Source organism: Lampris incognitus, chromosome 10 (assembly GCF_029633865.1).
Source record: "Lampris incognitus isolate fLamInc1 chromosome 10, fLamInc1.hap2, whole genome shotgun sequence".
NCBI lineage: Eukaryota > Metazoa > Chordata > Actinopteri > Lampriformes > Lampridae > Lampris > Lampris incognitus.
The window spans coordinates 8793772-8815396 of NC_079220.1; the positions used below are offsets into that span (position 1 = coordinate 8793772).

Consider the following 21625-nt stretch of genomic DNA (forward strand, 5'->3'; position numbering starts at 1 on the left):
ACAACGTGGACCCCATCTGCCCGGCGACCCTGACGACAGCACGAGTTTTGGAATATAATCGCCGGCGTCGTGACGTCATCCGCCTGCGACTAGAGGGAAGTTTGTTGTGAAGCTGGTTAAGTTCGAGCAGGTAACTTGATGGCGTCTTTAAAACAGTCTTTAAAATCCCACTTTGGTTTCAGGGGTTTCAGATCGAAGCTGCAGGAAGATGTTGTCAAAGCGGTCATCAAAGGTAGAGACAATTTAAGCTCCCGGTTTGGTGAAATTAGCACAACTGTCAATTAACAAATGATGGCTGGCGCTCACTCTTGATTTAACTGCGAACTGCTTCAGCGACAGAGGGCACAATGCACACTTTTCCATGGCCGTCTGATAATAGTGTCAAACGTAAAGATATTTATTTTCATTTACATCCCGTTGTCAAAAACGTTACCCCCCCCCTTTGACGTGACGATAACGGGTCCAGCTCTCCTCTTGCAGGTGACCGCGATGTGTTTGTATGCATGCCCACCGGAGCAGGGAAGTCTCTCTGTTACCAACTTCCGGCAGTGTTGGCCAAGGGCATTACTCTGGTCATATCCCCCCTAATTGCTCTCATTCAGGTCAGTCTGTAACATTTCAGTTGAGATTTTGTCAAATAATATAAAAATGGTCATTGATCTGTGTGAACTTTCCACCATGTCTTGCTTTTTTTGCCACTGTGTCTCACAATACTATTCAGGACCAAGTCGATCACCTTAGGGAGCTGAACATCGCCGCCTGCTCCATAAACTCTAAGCTCCCAGCGGGGGAGCGCCAGATGATCTTGGCTGACCTGGAGAGCGAGAACCCAAAGTTGAAGTTGCTCTACATCACCCCGGAGATGGTGGCCTCCCCATCCTTTCAGCCATGCCTCACGGGCCTGTGCTCGCGGAGCCTTCTGTCCTACCTGGCTGTGGATGAGGCGCATTGCGTCTCCCAGTGGGGTCATGATTTCAGGCCAGACTACCTCAAGCTGGGAGAGCTGCGTACCCGCATGCCAGGGGTACCTTGTGTGGCGCTGACAGCTACAGCACCCGAAAGGGTGCAAGAGGATATTGCACAGTCCCTCAGGCTTCACAGACCATTGTCTTTTTCCACGCCGGTGTTTCGCAGTAACCTCCACTATGATGTAATCTACAGGGAACTGCTGCCTGACCCCTATGTCCATCTCCATGCCTTTATTAAGGAATCTCTCACGCTGGAAAGCGGAAACAAAGAACAGGTTAGTAACTGGCTCACACTTCTATGTTAGTCAAAAGAAGGTTGAGTCAGTTCACCTGGATACAACGTTTATTTACAGATACATTTCATCACTCAACTAAGTGACATCTTCAGTCTACACTAATTGCAGGTATCCCACCCTTATCAACAATACAGTACAATACAGTTGCAAAACGACCCAACCCAACGACCAGTTTCATATCCAAATATGGGTGTGACAGTTAACTAGAATTTTAATGGTCATGTGTACAATTCACAAAGGATTTGGGCATGTCGTTATGGTCGTTCCCTCTTAACATAGATTCTTTGACTCCCCCTTCAAATCAGCGTTCCTCCCTATCAAGGATGTGCACATCCTCATCCTTGAAAGAGTGGCCACTGGCCTGCAGATGGGTGTAGACTGTGGAGTCCTGGCCTGACGTGTTAGCTCTCCTGTGTTGTGCCATTCTTTTGGCCAGTGTCTGTTTGGTTTCCCCAATGTATCATGGCAATCCTCCTGGCACTTAACCGCATACACTGTGTTGCTCTGTTTGTGCCGGGGGACCTGATCCTTGGGGTGGACCAACTTCTGGCACAGCATGTTTTGGGTTTTGAAAGCAACTGAGACGCGGTGTTTGGAAAATACGCATTTCAGTTTTTCCGCCACATACAGAATCACCACTGGTTTACGTTTAGGCAGCTGTTGTCCTCCTCTCTTTGATTGGCTGGTGCACTGTTTGGGCGTCTTCCTGGCTTTGACAAACACCTAGTTAGGATAACCACACTTAACCAGGGCCTGTTTAATGTGGGATTTCTCCCCTTTCCCTGGCCGCTGTGTCAGTGGGTACATTGTCAGCTTGGTGGGTTGCCTTACACTTCTATGTTAGGGCTGAACGGTATTAAAATTGTTGCAATATTTTTATTTTTCTGCGATATGTATCGCAGTATTAAAGAATAAAAAAGGGTTGCTTATTTACCCCAGATACATGCATCTCCCCACTTTCAAAGCTCCATGTGCAAAGAATTGATCAATCTCACAATGATTAAGGTGATTTTAGAAAGGGAACTAATAATGTTCTTCAGGAGTAGTCATGAAAAATGAAGCTTGCAACATTTTGTTTTGTATCAAGCAAGAAGGCCAAACATGGCTGATGGGCCCAGTTTGCCTTACATTGCATTCTTCGCAGTGTGACTATTGCACATGTGCAAATTGTGATGTTGATTCTGAAATTACATATTGTTCACCCCTCCTCTGTGTAGTTGAGGCTGTGTGTGTTTCTCTTCCTGGTTCTAATCAGTTGCTACCTTGTTTGGACAATGAAAATCAAATTCTTATTATGATACACTATTTTCCATCACATTTGACTGCAACATATGATGGACAAATAGAGAAAAAATGGCCTTGCTTGGGAGGTCAGTAGCTAGGGCTTCTCACTATGTATTTTTTGTGTTACGTGAAATGGATGGTGATGAGGAGCTGAAATTAGTCACACTACTATTTCTTACAGTAGTTTTTTTTTTTTGTGAGCAGGGTTGTGGAATTGTGTATTGTCGGACCAGAGAAAACTGTGAAACAGTAGCTTACAAACTAACTAAGTTGGGAATCTTGGCCAAGGCATATCATGCGGGTAAGACCATTTTTCTTTTCATGTTCAGTGGTGTGGGGAGAGAAAAACAAGTGTTTTAGCTCAAGTATGTGACTTTCTGTCCTTAAGGGTTGAAGGCGGGAGATCGTACAGAGGTGCAAAATGACTGGATGCAGGGGAGGATGCTGGTCATCGTAGCCACTATCAGTTTTGGTATGGGTGTGGACAAAGCCAGTGTAAGGTAAGGGAGTGAATGAGTTTTTTTTTCCCCCCACAATGCTGCTGTTTTCATTAACTACATGGTCTGTTGAATATATTTTGAGTTTGACTGTGTGTATTTGTTACTGATTTTCATAAATTCCCCAGGTTCGTAGCTCATTGGAACTTGGCCAAGTCCCTTGCCAGTTACTACCAAGAGTCTGGGCGAGCTGGGAGGGATGGACAGCCTTCACGCTGTCGGATCTACTACTCGCCGAAAGATAAAGAGCAGATGAACTTCCTCATCCGCAAGGAAGTTGCTCGCAAACAGGTCGGTAACACCTGGGGCAGCTGAAGATGCCAGTCCTTGTAAGGAAGAGCCTGTAATAATCCGCGTCACTTGAAGACGTGTGAATAACTTGCGCACTTGTCTTCAGGAAAAGCGTGGCTGTGCAAAGGAGACCGACCAAGCAGCCATCAAAGACTTTGAGGCCATGGTGGTCTTTTGTGAACAAGAAAGGTAAGTAAAGCAATTGGCAAAAACACACAACGTGTAACTAACTTTTCTTTTTATTCGATAACAACTCAGACATGTAGCATACACTATAGGCTGGAGCTAGTCATTAATTCCATTCAGAAAACATAGTCATACGTCACCGTTTTCTATCATTCAGGAAATATAATTTATATAAAAATGACCCATTGTTTACCTCTTTCTTGTATATAGAAAATATATATAGCTCTTTATATTAAAAATCGTTATAACATATACACCATGTTTTATCAGATTATCAGGTTGTAATTCTTGTGTTTGACAGCAGAGGGCAGACTCGATCCCTTCCTCTTTATTTGTTGTGTTGATTTTCAGGGAACATATTAAGGTTTGGCAGTGGCAAGCAATGCTCCGTTGGGAATTTGCACGCAGTCTGACTTGAGTAGTCATCTCTTAAGAATGTAGCGAGAGCCGCGGTTTAGACAAGCAAAGTTGGAAAAAACAACCGTCTCGACTCTTACGTTTCCCTGCGTACGTACCGGCTGGCGTCTTCCTACACGTTGGCTTAGAAATGCCGCGCTCGTCTTATTGTTGATATTCCATGCATCTGACTGCCCTTCTCGAGACAGTCTAGGGATGCCGTGTCGGGGCCCTCCCCTTTTCTCAGGTCAAAGGCAGCATTGTCGACCTGAAGAGCCCAGGGATGCTCCGTGGAATGTCGATACTCCTGAAAACCTGGACGCCTTGGCGGGAGTGTTCGGCAGCCTTTCGGGGCATCCTCCGTCATGTTGGTCAGGAACTGTGGTGTTTAAAAGCTGGCCTCTGCTATGACCACTTCACATTCTCTATATGAGCCCTCGTTGCTCAGTGAATTCAGAGTCAGAGTTGGAGAGAATGGCTGCTGTTGTGTATAAAGAGTTGTCTCATATTTTAGCCTGTCTGGATTCTGCACAGACCCGGTTTTTTGTTTGTTTGAGGGTTAAGCGTTCCAGAGATCGCCTTTCAAAACATTTCTTCCCCTTGTGTGAAAGGGCACACCTGCTCAGATCTGGGGCCCTTTGGTTCCTGTGCTCCGGCAGCAACAGGTCACACAAGTCAGCACCATCATGAGCACAACAACCACTTTGAGAGAGAGAGAGAGAGAGAGAGAGAGAGAGAGAGAGAACATAAACATGGCCGTTATAATCGGTTATTTATGATGTGTCACAGTGGATTATGTATCAAGACATAGACTTACAGATGAAGGTCAAAAGAATGAAGAATGCCCCCAGCTCCAGAGGGCTAGCGTTAGGCAGGGCCTGCAGCTTGGTCCAGATCTTGTTCAGAAGTCCCAGCGTCTCCTCTCTGGCGTCCATCCTGGGGAGGCAGGAGCAACAGCTCTAAGGGGAAATGCACCCACAGCGGATTGTTTTTGTTAAAGTTTCAGCTTGTTGACATCGTGTTATTATTCCTTACTTGTATGTTTTGGTGTCGGGGTGCAAGGCTCTCTGCTCGCTGTGAACTTGCCAGACTGGGTTAAGATGATATTGCTGCTATGTTGGAGCAAGCCACACCGCCATATGTTTGACGTTGGAGCCAAATTCCTACGTTTTCTATTTACATAGATTGTTAACGGTGAATTTGACAGATGGTAATTAGTTCATGATTAATTCATGGAGGCACAATTCTGCTTTACTGTAATCGAAACAGATAAGTGGATTTCTGCAGTTCGTGTTGTTTGCATGAGGAGAGCGGCGCCCCGCAGGTTTCTGACCATGTCATTGTAAACGTGGATATTTTCTCAAGTGAACGTCGAGCAGAAAGCATTTGTTTTTTTTTGTGTTTTTTTTGGGGGATTTTTCCCCCCTTTTTCTCCCCAATTGTATCCGGCCAATTACACCACTCTTCCGAGCCGTCCCGGTTGTGCTGCTCCACCCCCTCTGCCGATCCAGGGAGGGCTGCAGACTATCACATGCCTCCTCCGATACATGTGGAGTCGCCAGCTGCTTCTTTTCACCTGACAACGAGGAGTTTTAGGGGGAACGTAGCGTGTGGGAGGACCACACTACCCGCCCCCCCGAACAGGCGCCCCGACCTACCAGAGGAGGCGCTAGTGCAGCGACCAGGACACATACCCACATCCGGCTTCCCACCCGCAGACACAGCCAATTGTGTCTGTAGGGACGCCCGACCAAGTTGGAGGTAACACGGGGATTCGAACCCGTGATCCCCATGTTGGTAGGCAACAGAATAGACCGCTATGCTACCCGGATGCCCCCTCTTAATGCTTCTCTAACCCAAGATGGAAGGGTTGAATGGAAACATGCAGGACATAACTGCCAAAATGTTGCATATGTATAAGTATGTGTGTATTTCTTTTTCCCTCTCTGGCCCAGTGTGATTTGTACTCGGCTGAAGAGTATAGGGGGGGGGGGGGGTTCAGCGTAACTATGAGATTAGCACGCTGAGTTCTGTCATGGCAGCTATCTATCAGACAAAACCGATGGTCCCCTGATCTATTGGCGTCCTGGAGGTAGGAGGACACTTGCTACGCTAGGCTTTAGTTTAGTGTCCTAAAATGTGTTTTTGTTTTTTTACTGGGTAGTGGCGCTGTTGACTGTTCTCGGGTTTGCCGACAGCGTCAGTGTACTCTGCAGTAAACTTAAATGGCACTGGGTGTGACAGCTATTCAGTGGTGGAACGAGATCCTGCTCCGGTGTGTAACCCGCACTCACTTTTCCCATTCACATCCTCCCTTTGCTGCTTAGACCGGCGAGCGGGCAGGCTGCACATATTAAAATGTGGTCTAGTTATTCCCCCATATCGTTCTCAATTAAAGCCTTGATTCGAGAACAGAATTACACACTCGTCGTGCCACTGCTGTAGCAGACATGAAAACAAAAAATCAGGCTACCCGTCAGGAGAAAGACACCATGCAGTTACGCACTGACGTCCGACCGACCACCCAGTCAGTCCTTCCATCCCGGCGTCTCTCGGACCCCTGATTTTTTTTCTGTTCCCGCGCCTACCACGGTGCTTTTACTGACTCCTAGAATCACAGTATCGAATCTCTAAAAGTCCTGTGCGTGCATCACCGAGTTGTGGACGTTGCTTTGGAAAGGCTCCCATCTGTTTGTCAGCATTAAGTGTGCGGTAACCCGTGGCGAGCCGATGTGAAGGCAGGAACACGAGTCGTTTTAAATCAGTCACACTGCGGAGAACACGATCATTTACAGCTATTCCAGATGGTTGACACATCTGTAAAACAGGAACTGCGATCGCAGTGGCGTGAGGTAGTTTTACTTCCCACGGCATTCCTTGTAACAAGTCGTTGAGAGGAACTCGTGTGCAGTTCCCCCCCCCCCCCGATGCATTCTTAACATAGGTTAGTCTATACGTTGTGCAAACTCCCACTCGCACACATGCAAAGAAACCCACGATGAGCTCGCCGGTAGTTTTCTCGCACGTGAACCTTCGCTAATTAAAACGAGTCAAAGCGGTCGTCTCGAAAAGGAAAGGGGAGCGGATCGGTCGCCGCAGAAACGTGAGAAGCGGAGCGTCTCTTACCTGGGGTGTGCGAGCCCGAGAGTTCCCTTCTGCGAGAGCGTGTGCGACTGTGCATCTGTTGTCTTTAGCCTGCCCCGCTCCAGACAGAGGCGGTGCTCCCTCGCCCTCCCCGAGCCTGGGAGCTAGGTCGAGATTAGGGTTAGAAAGGATTATTTCTCAGGTGGCGGTGGTACTAAGGTACTGAGAGAGAGAGAGAGAGAGAGAGAAAGAGAGAGAGAGCACCACACTTCTGTCTTCTTTCCACAGCCTCGACTCCCCCTTGTACTTGTTTTTTTAAAAATTTTTTGTGCGCCAAGTTACAAGGCAGTCATGGAGCGAACCTTTCCAGATGTTGCTCTTTACGTCCCCGCACAATCTCTCTCTTTCCTCGGCGTCTCTCTCGCCGTTCTGTTTTCTCTCTCCAGTGCGGCTGTCAGGTTGTTGCCCTCTGCTCGGAAATGACCCCCGCTGTTGTTTGCATAGTTGTCTTATTATTATTGTGCTGCTGTTTGCCAACGGGGCTGTTTTCTCTTACATTCCTCCTTGCGGGTGACTGTTGCTTCAGCGTGTTGGAGTGAGCCTCTCTGTCTGTGACTCTCTCTCCCTCCCTCCCTCTCTCTCTCTCTCCGCCTCTCCCCTCAGTGAGGAGCCCCCCCCCCCCTCTTTCATCACTGTGGAGACCAGTTTTCCATTTGCATTGGACTGGTTGGCGTTAGGTGTATTTGTTGAAATGGCCAGCCTAGTAGGCTGCTCCCCAGAGAGACGGGTGTTGTTTGAGTGCGTGCCTGGTGGCCTGTGTGTGTGAATAGGGGCAGTTACATAGTACTGGATCCCACGCAGGGCAAGATCTCTTTACAAGGGGCATCAGAACTGCCACATGTATGACAAGGATGCCATCAGGAAGGCAAAACCCAATGACTTTGATCTACCATTCGAAATAGTGGGATGTGGGGCGTCCGGGTGGCGTGGCGGTCTATTCCGTTGCCTACCAACACGGGGATCGCCGGTTCGAATCCCTGTGTTACTGCCGGCCTGGTCGGGCATCCCTACAGACACATTTGGCCGTGTCTGCGGGTGGGAAAGTCGGGTGTGGGTATGTGTCCTGGTCGCTGCACTAGCACCTCCTCTGGTCGGTCAGGGCGCCTGTTTAGGGAGGAGTGGGAATGGGGGGGGGGGGATAGCGTGACCCTCCCATGCGCTACGTCCCCCTGGTGAAACTCCTCACTGTCAGGGGAAAAGAAGCGGCTGGAGACTCCACATGTATCGGAGGAGGCATGTGGCAGTCTGCAGCCCTCCCTGGATCGGCAGAGGGGGTGGAGCAGCGACCGGGACGGCTCAGAAGAGTGGGGTAATTGGCCGGGTACAATTGGGGGGGATACAATTGGGGAGAAAAAGGGGGGGAAATAGTGGGATGTGTGGATAGGATATATGCTCTTGAGATCAATAAAAGCTATGTTGTTGTACACGGTCCTTCAGTTGTGATGAATTTCCCTCGGAGGTCAGTCAGAATGTAGTCCGCTCCTTCACAGAATGGCCACCATCTTACCCTGCTATTTCACACTCCAACGATCTCTTCTCTCAAAACTATTGGGTTTGTGTTTTGTGTGTACCAGTTTCACAGATGTGAATTATTTTGCAGCAGACTTAATATATAATATTCATATCCCGTATAATGTTCATATCCATATCATATAACACATCTGATACAACAGTTGCATTTAATATCCTAAGAGTATGAGAATGAAACTAAATATTTGTTAGTTTCATTCATCTGTCATGAATTCTCTTTGTTTTGCAAATGATGAGGGAGGTTTGACTCATTCTATAATAGATACGCATTGATTGTGGTCACATGAAATAGTTACACAATATCTTATTGTGTAACTGTTTCACGTGACCGCAATCAATTACAATCTGTTATGAAATAGTTACACAATTATTGATCCATGATGCACCGAATGGCTTATCCAGTCAGATGTTTTGTGTCACCAAAATTACTATAGGGCTTATCGTTTCTTTCGAATATAGGCTAGAGCCTAAACATGACCTGTCCCCACCTGTATCACAGAGGATTTTACATCCGATTTGCTCTGAGAACCACATAGTGTACCAAGCCTCTGAGTCTGCATTTATTTTGCACTAAGCTGGAAGTGTATGTCTGGCTAATTGTCTTACTTTCTTGTCTAGCTGCCGCCATGCTACCATATCCAAGTTTTTTGGGGACCAGAAGCCAGACTGTGCTGGTGCGTGTGATTTCTGTCGCAACCCGAAGCTTGTACGAGCCCAACTGGAGAGAGCGTCTTTCCTCAGCACTAAGACAGCAGCAGCTAAGAGCGAAAAGCCCAAGGGCCCGTTCGGTTTTGACCAAAGCCTTTATGAAGGAGGAAAGAAGGGCTATGGCTTTGAGAGGTAAGGAAACGGTTAAGATCAGTGGTTCGAATTTTTTGTGTTGCCAATATTTTAAGTGTTCCACACCATTGCTCTAGTTGAGGCGGAACAGTGGCGCAGTGGTTAGCATGGTTGCCTCACAGCAACAAGGTCCTGGGTTCGAGCCCCGGGGTAGTCCAACCTTGGGGGTCGTCCCGGATTGTCCTCTGTGTAGAGTTTGCATGTTCTTCCCATGTCTGCGTGGGTTTCCTCCGGGTGCTCCGGTTTCCTCCCACAGTCCAAAGACATGTAGGTCAGGTGAATCGGCTGTGCTAAATTGTCCCAAGGCGTGAATGTGTGTATGTGGGGGGTGTGTGGGGGGGTCCCTGTGACTGACTGGTGGCCTGCTGTCCAGGGTGTCTCTCTGCATGCCGCCGAATGACTGCTGGGATAGTCTCCAGCATCCCCACAACCCCGAGCAGGATAAGTGGTTTGGATAATGGATGGACGGATGTTCTAGTTGAGTCCTGATGATCAAGAGTCATCATTGCAGTGTAAATGCAGCACTCGTGTTAAGCCTGTAGAATCAACTTCTGTACCGTTCCCTCCTTTAAAATCTCCTTTCTGATTGAATACCATCTCATGGAGACCTATTATTTCTGCTTATTGTCTATTTGTAAACTTATTAGACAATGCTGTTAAATTGAGATTTGTGAGTTTGGGGGAGCCCTGATTCACAGAGGTTGGCGGATGTGCGTGCATGCTGAATATTATGTTTTATACAGTTATAGGCACATATATATATATATATATATATATATATAGTGGCTTCAGAAAGTATTCAGACCTCTTCACTTTTTGCACACTTTGTGCTGTAGATTTAATTTCAAAGATAAAATTGCCATTTTTGCTCATCAATCTACACTCAATAACTTATAATGACAAAGTGAAAGCATGTTTTTAGAAATTTTTGCAAATGTGTAAAAAAAATCAGAAACCAAAATCTCCTAAGTTTTCAGACCAGACCCTTTACTGTGGCACTCCAAATTGTGGTCAGGTGCATCCTCTTTGCTATCCTTGAGCTGCGTCCAGAAATTGATTGGAGTCCACCTGTGGCAAATTGAATTGATTGGACATAGTTTAGAAAGGCAAACACCTGTGTATATAAGGTCCCACAATTCACACTGCATGTCAGGCTAGAAACCAAGGCATGAAGTCCAAGGAACACTCTGTAGACCTCTGGGATAAAATTGTGGCAAGGCATAGATCAGGTCAAGGGTATGAAACCATTGCTAAGACTTTGAGTGTTCCCGGAGCACAGTGGCCTCAATAATTGTGAAATGGAATACGTCTGGAACCACCAGGTCTCGTCCTCAAGTTGGCCATTTGCCCAAACTGAGTAACTGGGCAAGAAGGGCCTTGTCAAGGAGGTGACCAAGAACTCAAGTCACTCTTAACAGAGCTTTGGAAGTCCTCTGCAGAGATGGCAGAACCTGCTGGAAGGACTACTGTCTCAGCAGCACTCCATCAATCAGGCCTTTATGGTAGAGTGGCTAAACAGAAGTCATTCTTGAGTGAAAGGCATGACAGCTTGCTTGGAGTTTGCCAGCATTTAAAGGAGTCGGAGCATGAGGCAAAAGATTCTCTGGTCTGATGAGACAGAAATTGAACTCTTTGGGTAGAACTTCAAGCACTACGACTGGTGAGACCAGGCACTGTTCATCACCTGTCTAATACCATCCCTATGCTGAAGCATGGTGGTAGGAGTGTCATGCTTCTCAGCAAAAGAGACGGGAAGACTGGTCAGAATTGAGGGAAGGATGACTGTAGCCACATACAGCAAGGTCCTTGAAGAAAACCTGCTCCAGAGTGCACGCAACCTCAGACTGAGGCGATAGTTCACCTCTCAGCCCAACAATGACTTGAAGCATGCAGCCAAGACGATGCTGGAGGGGTTTCAGGACAAGTCTCTGACTGTTCTTGAGTGGCTCAGCCAAAGGCCAGACTTAAACCCCATGGAATATCTGCGGCGAGACCTGAAGATGGCAGTTCAGATGCTTCCCATCCAATGGGACAGAGCTTGAGAGGATCTGCTTGGAAGAATGGGATAAATTGCCCAAATACAGTTGTGCAAAGCTTGCAGAGACTTACCCAAGAAGACTCAAAGCTGTAATCGCTGCCAAAGGGGCTTGAATTAAGGTTCTGAATACTTGATAGTTCAGGTTTTGATTTTTAATTTGCAAAAATTTCTAAATGTGTTTGCACTTTGTCATTATGGGTCTTTGAGTAGAGATTGATTGACAAAACTGGCAAGCAGCTTTGTCCAGCAATTTTATCCATTTAAAATTAAATCTACAATTCAAAAAGTGATGGAGTCTGAATACTTTCTGAAGCTACTGTGTATACACTGAGCCAAAACATTATGACCATCAGTCCATTTTTTTAAAAAATAAAATTTTTTTGGAGATACTTTATTGAGCCCTGTGGGGAAATTCCTCTCTGCATTTAACCTATCATAGCTGTGTAGCTAGGAGCAGTGGGCAGCTGCCGTGCAGCACCCGGTGACCAACTCCAGTTCGTCTTGCCACGCCTCGGTCAAGGGCACAGACAGGAGTACGAAACCTAACGTGCATGTCTTTATGTGCTGTTGGTCCTTCGTGTGCCGTCAAAACAGTGCCAACCCACCGAGGCAGGGACTCTACAAGACCCTTGAAGGTGTCCTGTGGTATTTGGCACCAAAGTAGCAGCAGATCCTTCAACCCCTGTAAGCTGCGAGGTAGAGCCGTGGACTTGTCAGTCCGGCACATTCCACAGATGCTCAGTCAGATTGATATCTGGAGAACTTGGGGGGGCCAGGGCAACACCTTGAACGCTTCATGTTCCTCAAACCATTCCCAAACAATGTGTGGCAGGCAGGGGTGCAACGAGGGGGTGTGCAGAGGGTGCAATGCACACAGGCGCCGCATCAGCGGGGGTGCCAAAAGTACAGTGCACAGTAAACAATTTCTGATTATAGGCCTATTTGTTTTTTAAAAGTTTAATATTTATAAATGTTGTTAGTTGGATGAGAATTTTGGATTAGAATATATAGATTATTTTTTTTTTGCGTACGGTCTTTTGGCGCTCCCATTGATGTGGCACCTGTGTGCATTGCACCCTCTGCAGTCTGCACCCCCCCTCTTTGCACCCCTGGTGGCAGGGCGCATTATCTTGCTCAAATAGGCCACTGCCGTCAGGGAATACCATTGCAATGAAGGGTGTACCTGGTCTGCATTGATGTTAAGGCAGGTGGCATGTGTCAAATTAACATCCACATGAATGGCCAGGCCCAGGATTTCCCAGCAGAACATTGCCCAGAGCATCACACTGCCTTCATCAGCTTGTCATCTCCCCACAATGCATCCTGGTGCTATCACTTCCCCAGGTAAACGGCGCACATGTACACCACCATCCATGTGATCTAAAAGAAAACGGGCCTCATTGGACCAGGTGATGCTCACGTGCCCATTGTAGGCACTTTTGACGGTGGACAGGGGGGGGATCATCATGGGCACCCTGACTGGTTTTCAGCTACACACCCCCATAGGCAGCATGGTGCAATGCACTGTGTGTTGTGGCACATTCCTCCCATAACCATCATTAAAAAAAATATATTCTTTTACGACTTGTTCCACAGTAGACCTTCTATCGGTTTGGACCAGACAGGATAGCCTTTGTTGCCCTTGCGCATCGATGAGCCGTGGGTGCCCAACATCTTGTCACCGGTTTGTGGTTTGTCCCTCCTCAAACCATTGTCGGTAGGTACTCACCACTGCTGACCGGGAGCACCCTACGACCCTTGCCGTTTCAGAGATGCTCTGACCCAGTTCGTCTGGCCATAACAGTTTAGCCCTTGTCAAAGTCGTTCAGGTCTTTACTCCTGCACCATTTCTCCTTCATCCAACACCTTGATTACAGAACTGAATCTACCTGGGCCTTGACATGTGCTCTTGTTTGGAGATGATCAGCGTTATTTGGTTCACCTGTGAGTGGTCATAATGTTTTGGCTCATCTCTGTGTGTGTGTATGTGTCTGTCTTACAGGCAAGGTTTTAACATTATCAATTAATAAAATTCATCCGTTATCCATCTTAGGGTTGTGGGATGCCGCCTATGCCAGCAGTCACTGGGCGGCAGGTGGGGGGGACACCCTGGACAGGCCGCCAGGCCATCACAGGGAATTATCAGACAGACAGCAGCTAGCAGGAATCTCTGCAGCCCAGTCACGATCAATAGCTCTCACTTTGGTGCAGGATCACACAACAATGAACGTTTGTTTTACATGGTAAAAAGCCGCACTACAAGACCAGCACCACTGATGGCATGGGAAATTAGAATTAATAAAATTTAACATTTTAAACAAATTTTAGCACTTTTATTTGTATCATTCATATCACAATACAATACCATCCCTATAGTCTGTCACATCCCAGATGTGTTTATTTGAATGCGGAAACTTGCATGACTGAAAAATTCTTGATGATGATGACCATGCTTGCTGGCTAATGAGGAAAATTCATATTGCATCCAAATATTGTTGACGGCTAAAGATAAAATTGTTTAATTTGGATTTCAGGCCAAGTTCTACTCCAACTGGAAAGAAAATTGCAGTTGGGTCTCCCTTGTTGTGCCTGGCACGGTTTGCTCATCAGGCAGCACTGCCAGATGGGGATATTAAAAAACTGTTGTGCTTGAATTTAAAGCCATTAAACATTTAACTGCTGAAGCTAAAGAAAACATAACTTATTGCGGTATATGAATATATATGTTAGTTTATCCAAGTTCAAAGGGACGTTGTGTCGTCAAGCTGGAGGGTGGTCTGCTCTTCTCATCCACCGCCAGCGTCGACAGACTTCAGGTCATTATCGTATTGGTACGATTCGCCCTGTGTACGCTGTACGATCCCAAAAGCAGAAGGATCCTGGTCATGCCAAAAAGCAACGAAATGTACGATGATTTTTGTTATTTCACAAATACGGTGTATGCATTTCCAGGTTTTGGGGATTGGGAAGGCGGATCGTAGGTCTGAATCTAAGGGTCATTTTAAAACAGACAGTCAGTGGAAGGCTTGATGCACGCCGTGTCCTCACGGGAGCGGTACCTGTTGAGCCATTGCAGTTTAAATTTGATTACACATATTCCATAGATGGGGTTTTTGTTAATACAAAATGTTTTGTTTTTCGATAAGTTTACAGTGGCGAGGGGCGTCTGGGTGGCGTAGCGGTCTATTCCGTCGCCTACCAACGCAGGGATCGCCGGATCGAGTCCCTGTGTTACCTCCGGCTTGGTCGGGCGTCCCTACAGACCGTGTCTGCGGGTGGGAAGCCGGATGTGGATATGTGTCCTGGTCGCTGCACTAGCGCCTCCTCCAGTCAGCCGGGGTGCCTGTTTGGGGGGGGGGGGGGGGGGGGATAGCGTGATTCTTCCACGTGCTACGTCCCCCTGGTGAAACGCCTCACTGCCAGGTGAAAAGAAGCGGCTGGCGACTCCACATGTATCGGAGGAGGCATGTGGTAGTCTGCAGCCCTCCCTGGATCGGCGGGGGGGCAGCGACCGGGATGGCTCGGAAGAGTGGGGTAACTGGCTAAGTACATTTAGGGAGAAGGGGGGGGGGATTCTCCCCCCCCCAAAGGTTTGCAGTGGCGAGCTTATCTTGAGGATGTTGCTTCAAAGAGACATTTTGGAAAATCACCTGTTTACACCCATGATATCTTAGTTTGGCTATGTACGGTACTTTCTGTAGACTACAATAACTCTCAAGTGCAGGTGGTATAATCTCATGTCGAGTCTTGTGATTCTCTCTGAACAACCCTGAAACCCAAGTCCTTCGTGTACGTAAACGTGCGTGGCAATTACCCTGATTCTGAGTCAAAAACTGGCATCGTTCTTTCAGATATGATGAGGACGGCGAGGGTGGCGGTGACCACACTGAAGATTATACGGTTAAGAGGAAGAAGGAATTCAGCGACCTCTTCAAGAAGCAGATGGGCCTGCGGAAGGTGAGCAGTTAATCCTCAACACTCCCATACAAAGACTCTTGACTCCCTCCTTCCAGCAAATGAGTATTTGCTGGAAGTACAAATCTTAAGTAAAAACGGCTCCGTTGCGGTGTTTCTCTCTCTCTCTTCCACATCTGCAAGCCAGCTGTTTGCATTTAGGACAACATGTTAGGGGGGGGGTTTCGGGGCCCCTAGGGGTAAATGGCTCCCACACGTGGAGTTGGCACACAGATGTTGTGAAAACATTGTTGTTGGTGTATTTTCTACATCGGGCTCGAGTGGAGCTTGACCAAAATGTTGACTATTCGCAGGATTAACACGAGGGAGCGTATCCTCTCTCCTCGGCAAAACATGCTCCAAAAACCTGAAACTTAGATCTGTAAAGGAGACCGAATCGCAGCAGCATAAACAATGATTAAGCAATAACAAGTTCTTCCTGGAAACCATGCAAGTGCTACCCAGACCTGTAAGTGATTGTCACAAATAAACGGATGAAGAGTCAGGTTGATGCTCCTTGTTAAGTACGTTAAGTACAAGACTGGGAAAGATGCACACTGAACACAAGTCAGAGGAAGGGGGAAGAGAAAAAAGCAGAGCCGTGAGGCAGGACAAACATGGCGACCATTTTCACAGTAGACTTGCGTGTGGATATTTTGTTGGCTATCGGTGAGCATCAAATCATGCTGTTTTTTCCCCCCCTCTTCACTTTTTCACAGGGGACAACTGGTCCCGGAGAAGACTTTGCCGAACCAGGTAGGCCTTATACCTTTGAGTTAAAGGCAGAATGAGTAGGATTTTCCTAAACAAAATCAAATGTATAGACTCGTACAACAATAATCCCTCTAGGGAGTCCGGGTGGTGTGGCGGTCTATTCTGTTGCCTACCAATACGGGGATCTCCGGTTCGAATCCCCGCATTACCTCCGGGTTGGTTGAGCGTCCCTATAGACACAATTGGCTGTGTCTGTGGTTGGGAAACCGGATGTGGGTATGTGTCCTGGTCGCTGCACTAGCGCCTCCTCTGGTTGGTTGGGGGTGGGGCACCAGTTCGGGGGGGAAGGGGAACTGGGGGCAATAGCATGATCCTCCCACGTGCTACGTCCCCCTGGTGAAACTCCTCACTGTCAGGTGAAAAGAAACGGCTGGCGACTTCACATGTATGGGAGGAGGCATGTGGTAGTCTGCAGCCCTCCCCGGATCAGCAGAGGGGGTGGAGCAGCAACCAAGATGGCTTAGAGGAGTGGGGTAATTGGCCAAGTACAATTGGGGAGGAAAAAAAGGGGGGGAGGACCCCTCTAAATCAGGGGTGGCTAACCATGTGCCATGAAGAGCCATGTGTATGCAGGTTTTCATTCCAGCCGGACTCCACACCAGGTGATTTCACTGCTTAGCAACCCTTCAACCAAAGAAGAAGAATGTATCAGTGAAATCACCTGGTGTGGAGTCAGGTTGGAATGAAAACCTGCATACACATGGCTCTCCATGGCACATGGTTAGCCACCGCTGCTCTAAATCATCACTTATGCCCCACTAGATGTGTGTGGCGGTGTCTGTATCTGCAGAGACCCTGTCCTCTGCCTGTATTTTCTTATTTTGCTGTGTACGGGACGATTCGGGGGGTTAACCTTTGGGCAGTGGGTGTTTAGAATGGTACAAAGTGAGTGTACATCATTACACATTACTAGCTAGCTTGGTTTTACGTTGATGACTGTTGAACAAGGATATAATCAGTTTCCTGTCGTGTAGATGACGACTGTCCCCTCAGAGAGGCTAGCAGCCAGAAGATTCCCAGGCTCACGGTGAAGGTACGTAACACACGAGTGATGATAAACCCGGCAAACACATTCCTCATGCTTATGATATCAATTAACACTTGCATAAGAGCTCAGGGGCTCATTCCTCAAGATACATTAGAAGCTTTAGTGTGTGGCTACTTCTGCTATCATTTCAACTGAGCTCTTATTATTGAATTCCTAATACACTGTGTATTTGCTGTTGAAGTAACATTGTTATTTTACTTCCACCATATGGCTAATCTTTGCATTACATATGAGTAACTTGAAAACTTGCCAACCTGCCTGTCTATAGCATCATGAGCTCACGGACAGTGATACAGTAATTAAAAGTATATTCTATTAATTGTGCAGATTTTAAAATATTGGATGTGTAATAATGGGGGATAATGTGAGGCTGACTGAATTTTAGAACGTTTCCTAATGCAGGGGTGTACAAATCATATGCTACAGTTTGGCTGTGGTCTGTGATTTCACACATTTCCAGTATCCCAAATGTTTCGCTCTCCCCAACAGCTGTTTTTCTTTAAGGTTGTGCATAAACATGGTTCTTCTGTTATTAGCAAATGCAGGCATTGTCAGTTTTCTTGAAACCTCAATCTTAAGCAAACATTTCATTAAAGCTTATTTTTAATCAGCAATCAAATCGTACGATTATACTGTTATTCCATTTTAGGCCAGGGAGCACTGTCTGTCCCTCCTGCAGGAGACACTGAATGGCCACCAGGAGGCAGAAGATGCTTTCGGGTAATTGCATGCACTCAAAGCTCAAACACACACACACACACACACACACACACACACACACACACACACACACACACACACACACACACACACACACACACACACACATCTCAACTACAATGTCATTGTGGATAGTTTTGTCACAGAGACCTTGCCAACTTTCTGCTTATTTTCTGTGCATTGTCATCTCAATCCTTCCTCTCCACTTGCTCATCTTCACAGCAGCGACGTCCTCTCCTTGGCAGTGGATATGGAATACCAGGTCTTCAAGAGCAGCAAGTCTTCCAATCTGTACAAAGCAGCTGTCTTGAAGAAAGTAACTGCTGGCTCACCTGCCCTTTTTTACGCCGTTATTTACAACACAGTACGGTTAAGTAAAGCAAAGGCAGACTCTTAACCCTCTGTGTTTTCTGAAGGTAGCGGAGATGAAGAAAGGAGCATCTGCTCCAACAGCAGCTGCAGCAGGAGAAGTGCAAAGAAATGGAAAAGGAGGTGAGGAAGGAGAGGTGGGGACCAGCACCGGTTCCGGCGGCACCAGAGAGATGAACTCGAAACCCAGAGAGGAGACGGCCTCCTCTTCCTGCTCCTCTTCCTTCTCCCTCGCTGAGGAGCCGCAGGGGTTCACGTCTGCCTCCCAGATCTACTCTGTAAGATCCAGCAAACACTCTTGGAAGGCAGTCTCTTCGGCTGCCGGCTAAAATTGATATTCTCGTGCCTTCACGTGTCTGTCCTGAACTTCAACACGGAGCTAAGCAGTTCACCTTACATCAAACCCGTGATATACCATTGAGACCTACTCTTTATGCCAGCTAGAGGTGTCACAATATATCGGTATTGACGATAACCGTCATATTTGAAAAACGAAATATTGACATCATGTTAATACACACATGATAATATTGTGTGGCTAATCCAGTGGCTCTTAAATCCTTTCTGTTTCTTTGCGTTCTCGCGTTGTCTCCCTCCCCCGCGACGCCGTGACTCAGTAGCTAGCTAGAGTGGTCTTGATGCATGCTCAATAATCCAGGTAAGGAAATCACAGAAAGTTGAGTCAGTTAATCTGGACACAACAGTTATTGGGAGAAACATTTCGTCATTCATCTAAGTGACTTCTTCTGTCTCAACTGACTACAGGTATCCCCACCCTTCTAAACAATACAGCTGCATAACGACCGAAACCAATGATCAGTTTCATGTGCAAATTGCCGTGACCATTAACTAGATTTACATGTGTACTATTCACATTTTTGGGACTCTTTTACTGCCTGCTAAGTATAACCAGTGTTTACACGTACTCTATATATATTATATATATATATATATATATATATATATATATATATATATATATATATATATATCCACTTTGTTTCTCCCCACCAGCTGAAGCGTAAAAGAGTAGGAGCAGGCCTGAGGGGCTCCTCCAACCCCTTCCAGACAGCTAAGGAGTTGTTTCAGACATCCACTGCGGACATAGTGCCTAACAGAGGAAAAAGGAGCGACGGGATCTACCCTGACAGCCTGGGAGGCGCCGAGGAGCCAAACGGTGAGGATAATGGCTGCAGCAGGGAAGAGAAAAACACAGACACATCCACGGCAATAACGTCTATCAGATCCAAAGCCAGCGCTGTTGCGTCCTTCCTGAGCAGCCCCACCAAGACGGGCAGAGCCCTAAACAAGAAGCAGCAGAAGCTAGCCGAGGCCGCTAAAAGCTCCCGCAACATTTCACTGTATTTTGAGAAGAAGGAAATCTCAGAGAAAAGCCAGGAGTTAGAGCTGGAGAAGGGACTTGCCTCTACATCCTCTCAGACCTCCTCTCAGACCAGACTGACAATCCCCATGGCACAAAACACCCAGCAGGGACACTCACCTGTGACTGAGGGAGCTGCTATGGATATTACCCCGCCATCCGCCAGCCCTGTTCACTCGGTCACTGGGAACACCGTCAAAGCTGAATGCAACATAGAAATCATAGTGTTAGATGATGATGATGGTGATGACAGGGGAGAGACAAATAAAGCGTACAAAGTGAACTTGGTTCAAGACAAATCGGTTCCAAACATGAAGTTCGCCTCAAAGTAAGATACCCTTTACTCAACATTGTACCTCCTTTTATTGAAGCGGTTGTCTCCGCCTCTTACCTTAACGGCACTTCTGTCTTTCACAGACAAAAATTACACGAAGCAGAACCCAAACCAGCCCTGATAGAAAGGGTAGGTGTTTCTTGCCTGTAAATATGATCACAACTGTTTTCCGCCCTGTACATTAACCTCATTACTGATGTCAAAATGGTACAGTTATCAGGTAACACGACCGCAGATGAGGGGTCCTCCTCCCCCCCAGCCAAGCGCAGCCGGCCTCCCCAGGACCATGGGAACAGGAGGGTGACCTTCAACCCCAACGTTCAGGAAAACGTACTGGAACCAGTTAAGGAGCCGGTGAAACCAGTCACTTTAAAGGAAGTGGCCGACATTGTGGTGCGCTGTCTGGATCCATTTTACACTCAGGGCAAGTTTGCCACCAAGGTGAGAGAGGCACGGAGCACGGTGAAACTTTCCACATTTGTACAAACTCCGGTCTTTCCTCGGAACATAACTAAGGCACAGTTTGTTTAGCTCTGATTAAGCCACAAGCGGATAAGTAAGGAATTCCTTAGAGAATCTGTGAATGACTTGTTGTGGTACATGATGGACCGTTTTTGTGTTGCCTTCTTTTTAAGGAGCTGTTCAAGTCCTTTGCCCGCTACTTGTCTCACCTTCTCGCCGAGGGAAGGAGTCGGGGAAGAGGTCAAGGTATTAAGATGCCCCAGTTTGTGCATTGCTGCAGGTGATGGACTGTACGTCGACACGGTATTTGTGATTTTAAGCTTGTTTGTTTTTACAGTTAAGCTAGAGGCCAGGGCTCTGATCAAGAAGTTCTTCAGTCAAGTGACACGCTGTGAGAAGGAGGCTGACTGGAACCACCTCAGACCAACACTCGCCACTAATACCTCAGAAAAGGAGTGACGAGGGCAGAAACCAAGTGTCCTCCTTGTCAGTGCCTCCTCTTCCCTCTCCCCTCAGGTCTCACCCCTACGAGGCGCGTTGCTGCAAAGCCTTTACTGACACTATTTCCAGCTTGACTAGTGCTGCGGTAGTGCATCTAAACAGTTTAATTTTGCAATAAAAATGTACAAGGTAACCGCTGAGCCGAGTGACCCCCCTGCATGCATGCGTACAATGCATGTGGAAAGAGGACCATTCTGTCTTGACTGGCTGGTTGCATAGTTGGCCAAGAACTAAAGAGGACGCTTTCAGTTTCTTTTACTGCTGCTGGAGCTTCTTGCAGCGCTTGATCGAGGAAAAAACGAGCCATTTGAATGTCTAGTCATAGATATTATTTAAAACCGTTGTGTCACAACGTCTAAAAAAGAAATCTTAAGTTGCTTCCGTCTATTGTTTCTAGTTTTGTGCGTCCTACATTTTTTTTGCAGAGCGACATGTTTTTGTTGTCTTCTCTGCGAAAGGCTGCAAATATGATTTCAGGTAAGGGCAATCCTCCATGCGGTATTCTGTAGCCAGACATTGTGATTGACGGACCCCGACAGACTGCCAGACCCCCCCACGACTGTCTGTTGCCCCCCCCCCCCAAAATCCAAAGGGCGTCTGATGCACAAAAAC

The 21625-nt window shown here is 47.1% G+C and overlaps 1 protein-coding gene and 1 long non-coding RNA gene across 2 annotated transcripts; one reads left to right on the forward strand and one right to left on the reverse strand.

The window, feature by feature from the left end:
• The first annotated feature begins 94 nt into the window (after positions 1-94).
• recql5 (RecQ helicase-like 5) lies at positions 95-21621 on the forward strand. The gene is made up of 19 exons (XM_056287232.1): positions 95-232; positions 481-602; positions 722-1243; positions 2753-2849; positions 2937-3048; positions 3174-3336; positions 3443-3525; positions 9211-9432; positions 15322-15427; positions 16144-16180; positions 17173-17231; positions 17896-17966; positions 18189-18282; positions 18383-18613; positions 19350-20044; positions 20134-20179; positions 20264-20491; positions 20686-20758; positions 20850-21621. Exons 1-19 carry the CDS (start codon positions 139-141, stop codon positions 20969-20971), a joined length of 3177 nt encoding a protein of 1058 aa, XP_056143207.1. The 5' UTR covers positions 95-138; the 3' UTR covers positions 20972-21621.
• LOC130118932 (uncharacterized) lies at positions 3562-7587 on the reverse strand. The gene is made up of 3 exons (XR_008810803.1): positions 7045-7587; positions 4736-4877; positions 3562-4620 (listed from the first exon to the last, which is right to left on the reverse strand). It is a non-coding gene; the product is annotated as an uncharacterized LOC130118932 (long non-coding RNA).
• Positions 21622-21625: the final 4 nt, after the last annotated feature.

Excerpts from the sequence above, each read along its gene's own strand:
- recql5 (XM_056287232.1), top strand. The coding sequence starts at position 139 with ATGGCGTCTTTAAAACAGTCTTTAAAATCCCACTTTGGTTTCAGGGGT. Across the intron at positions 16,181-17,172 it reads AGAAGACTTTGCCGAACCAG|ATGACGACTGTCCCCTCAGA; the intron begins GTAGGCCTTATA and ends CCTGTCGTGTAG. Across the intron at positions 17,967-18,188 it reads GAGGCAGAAGATGCTTTCGG|CAGCGACGTCCTCTCCTTGG; the intron begins GTAATTGCATGC and ends TCATCTTCACAG.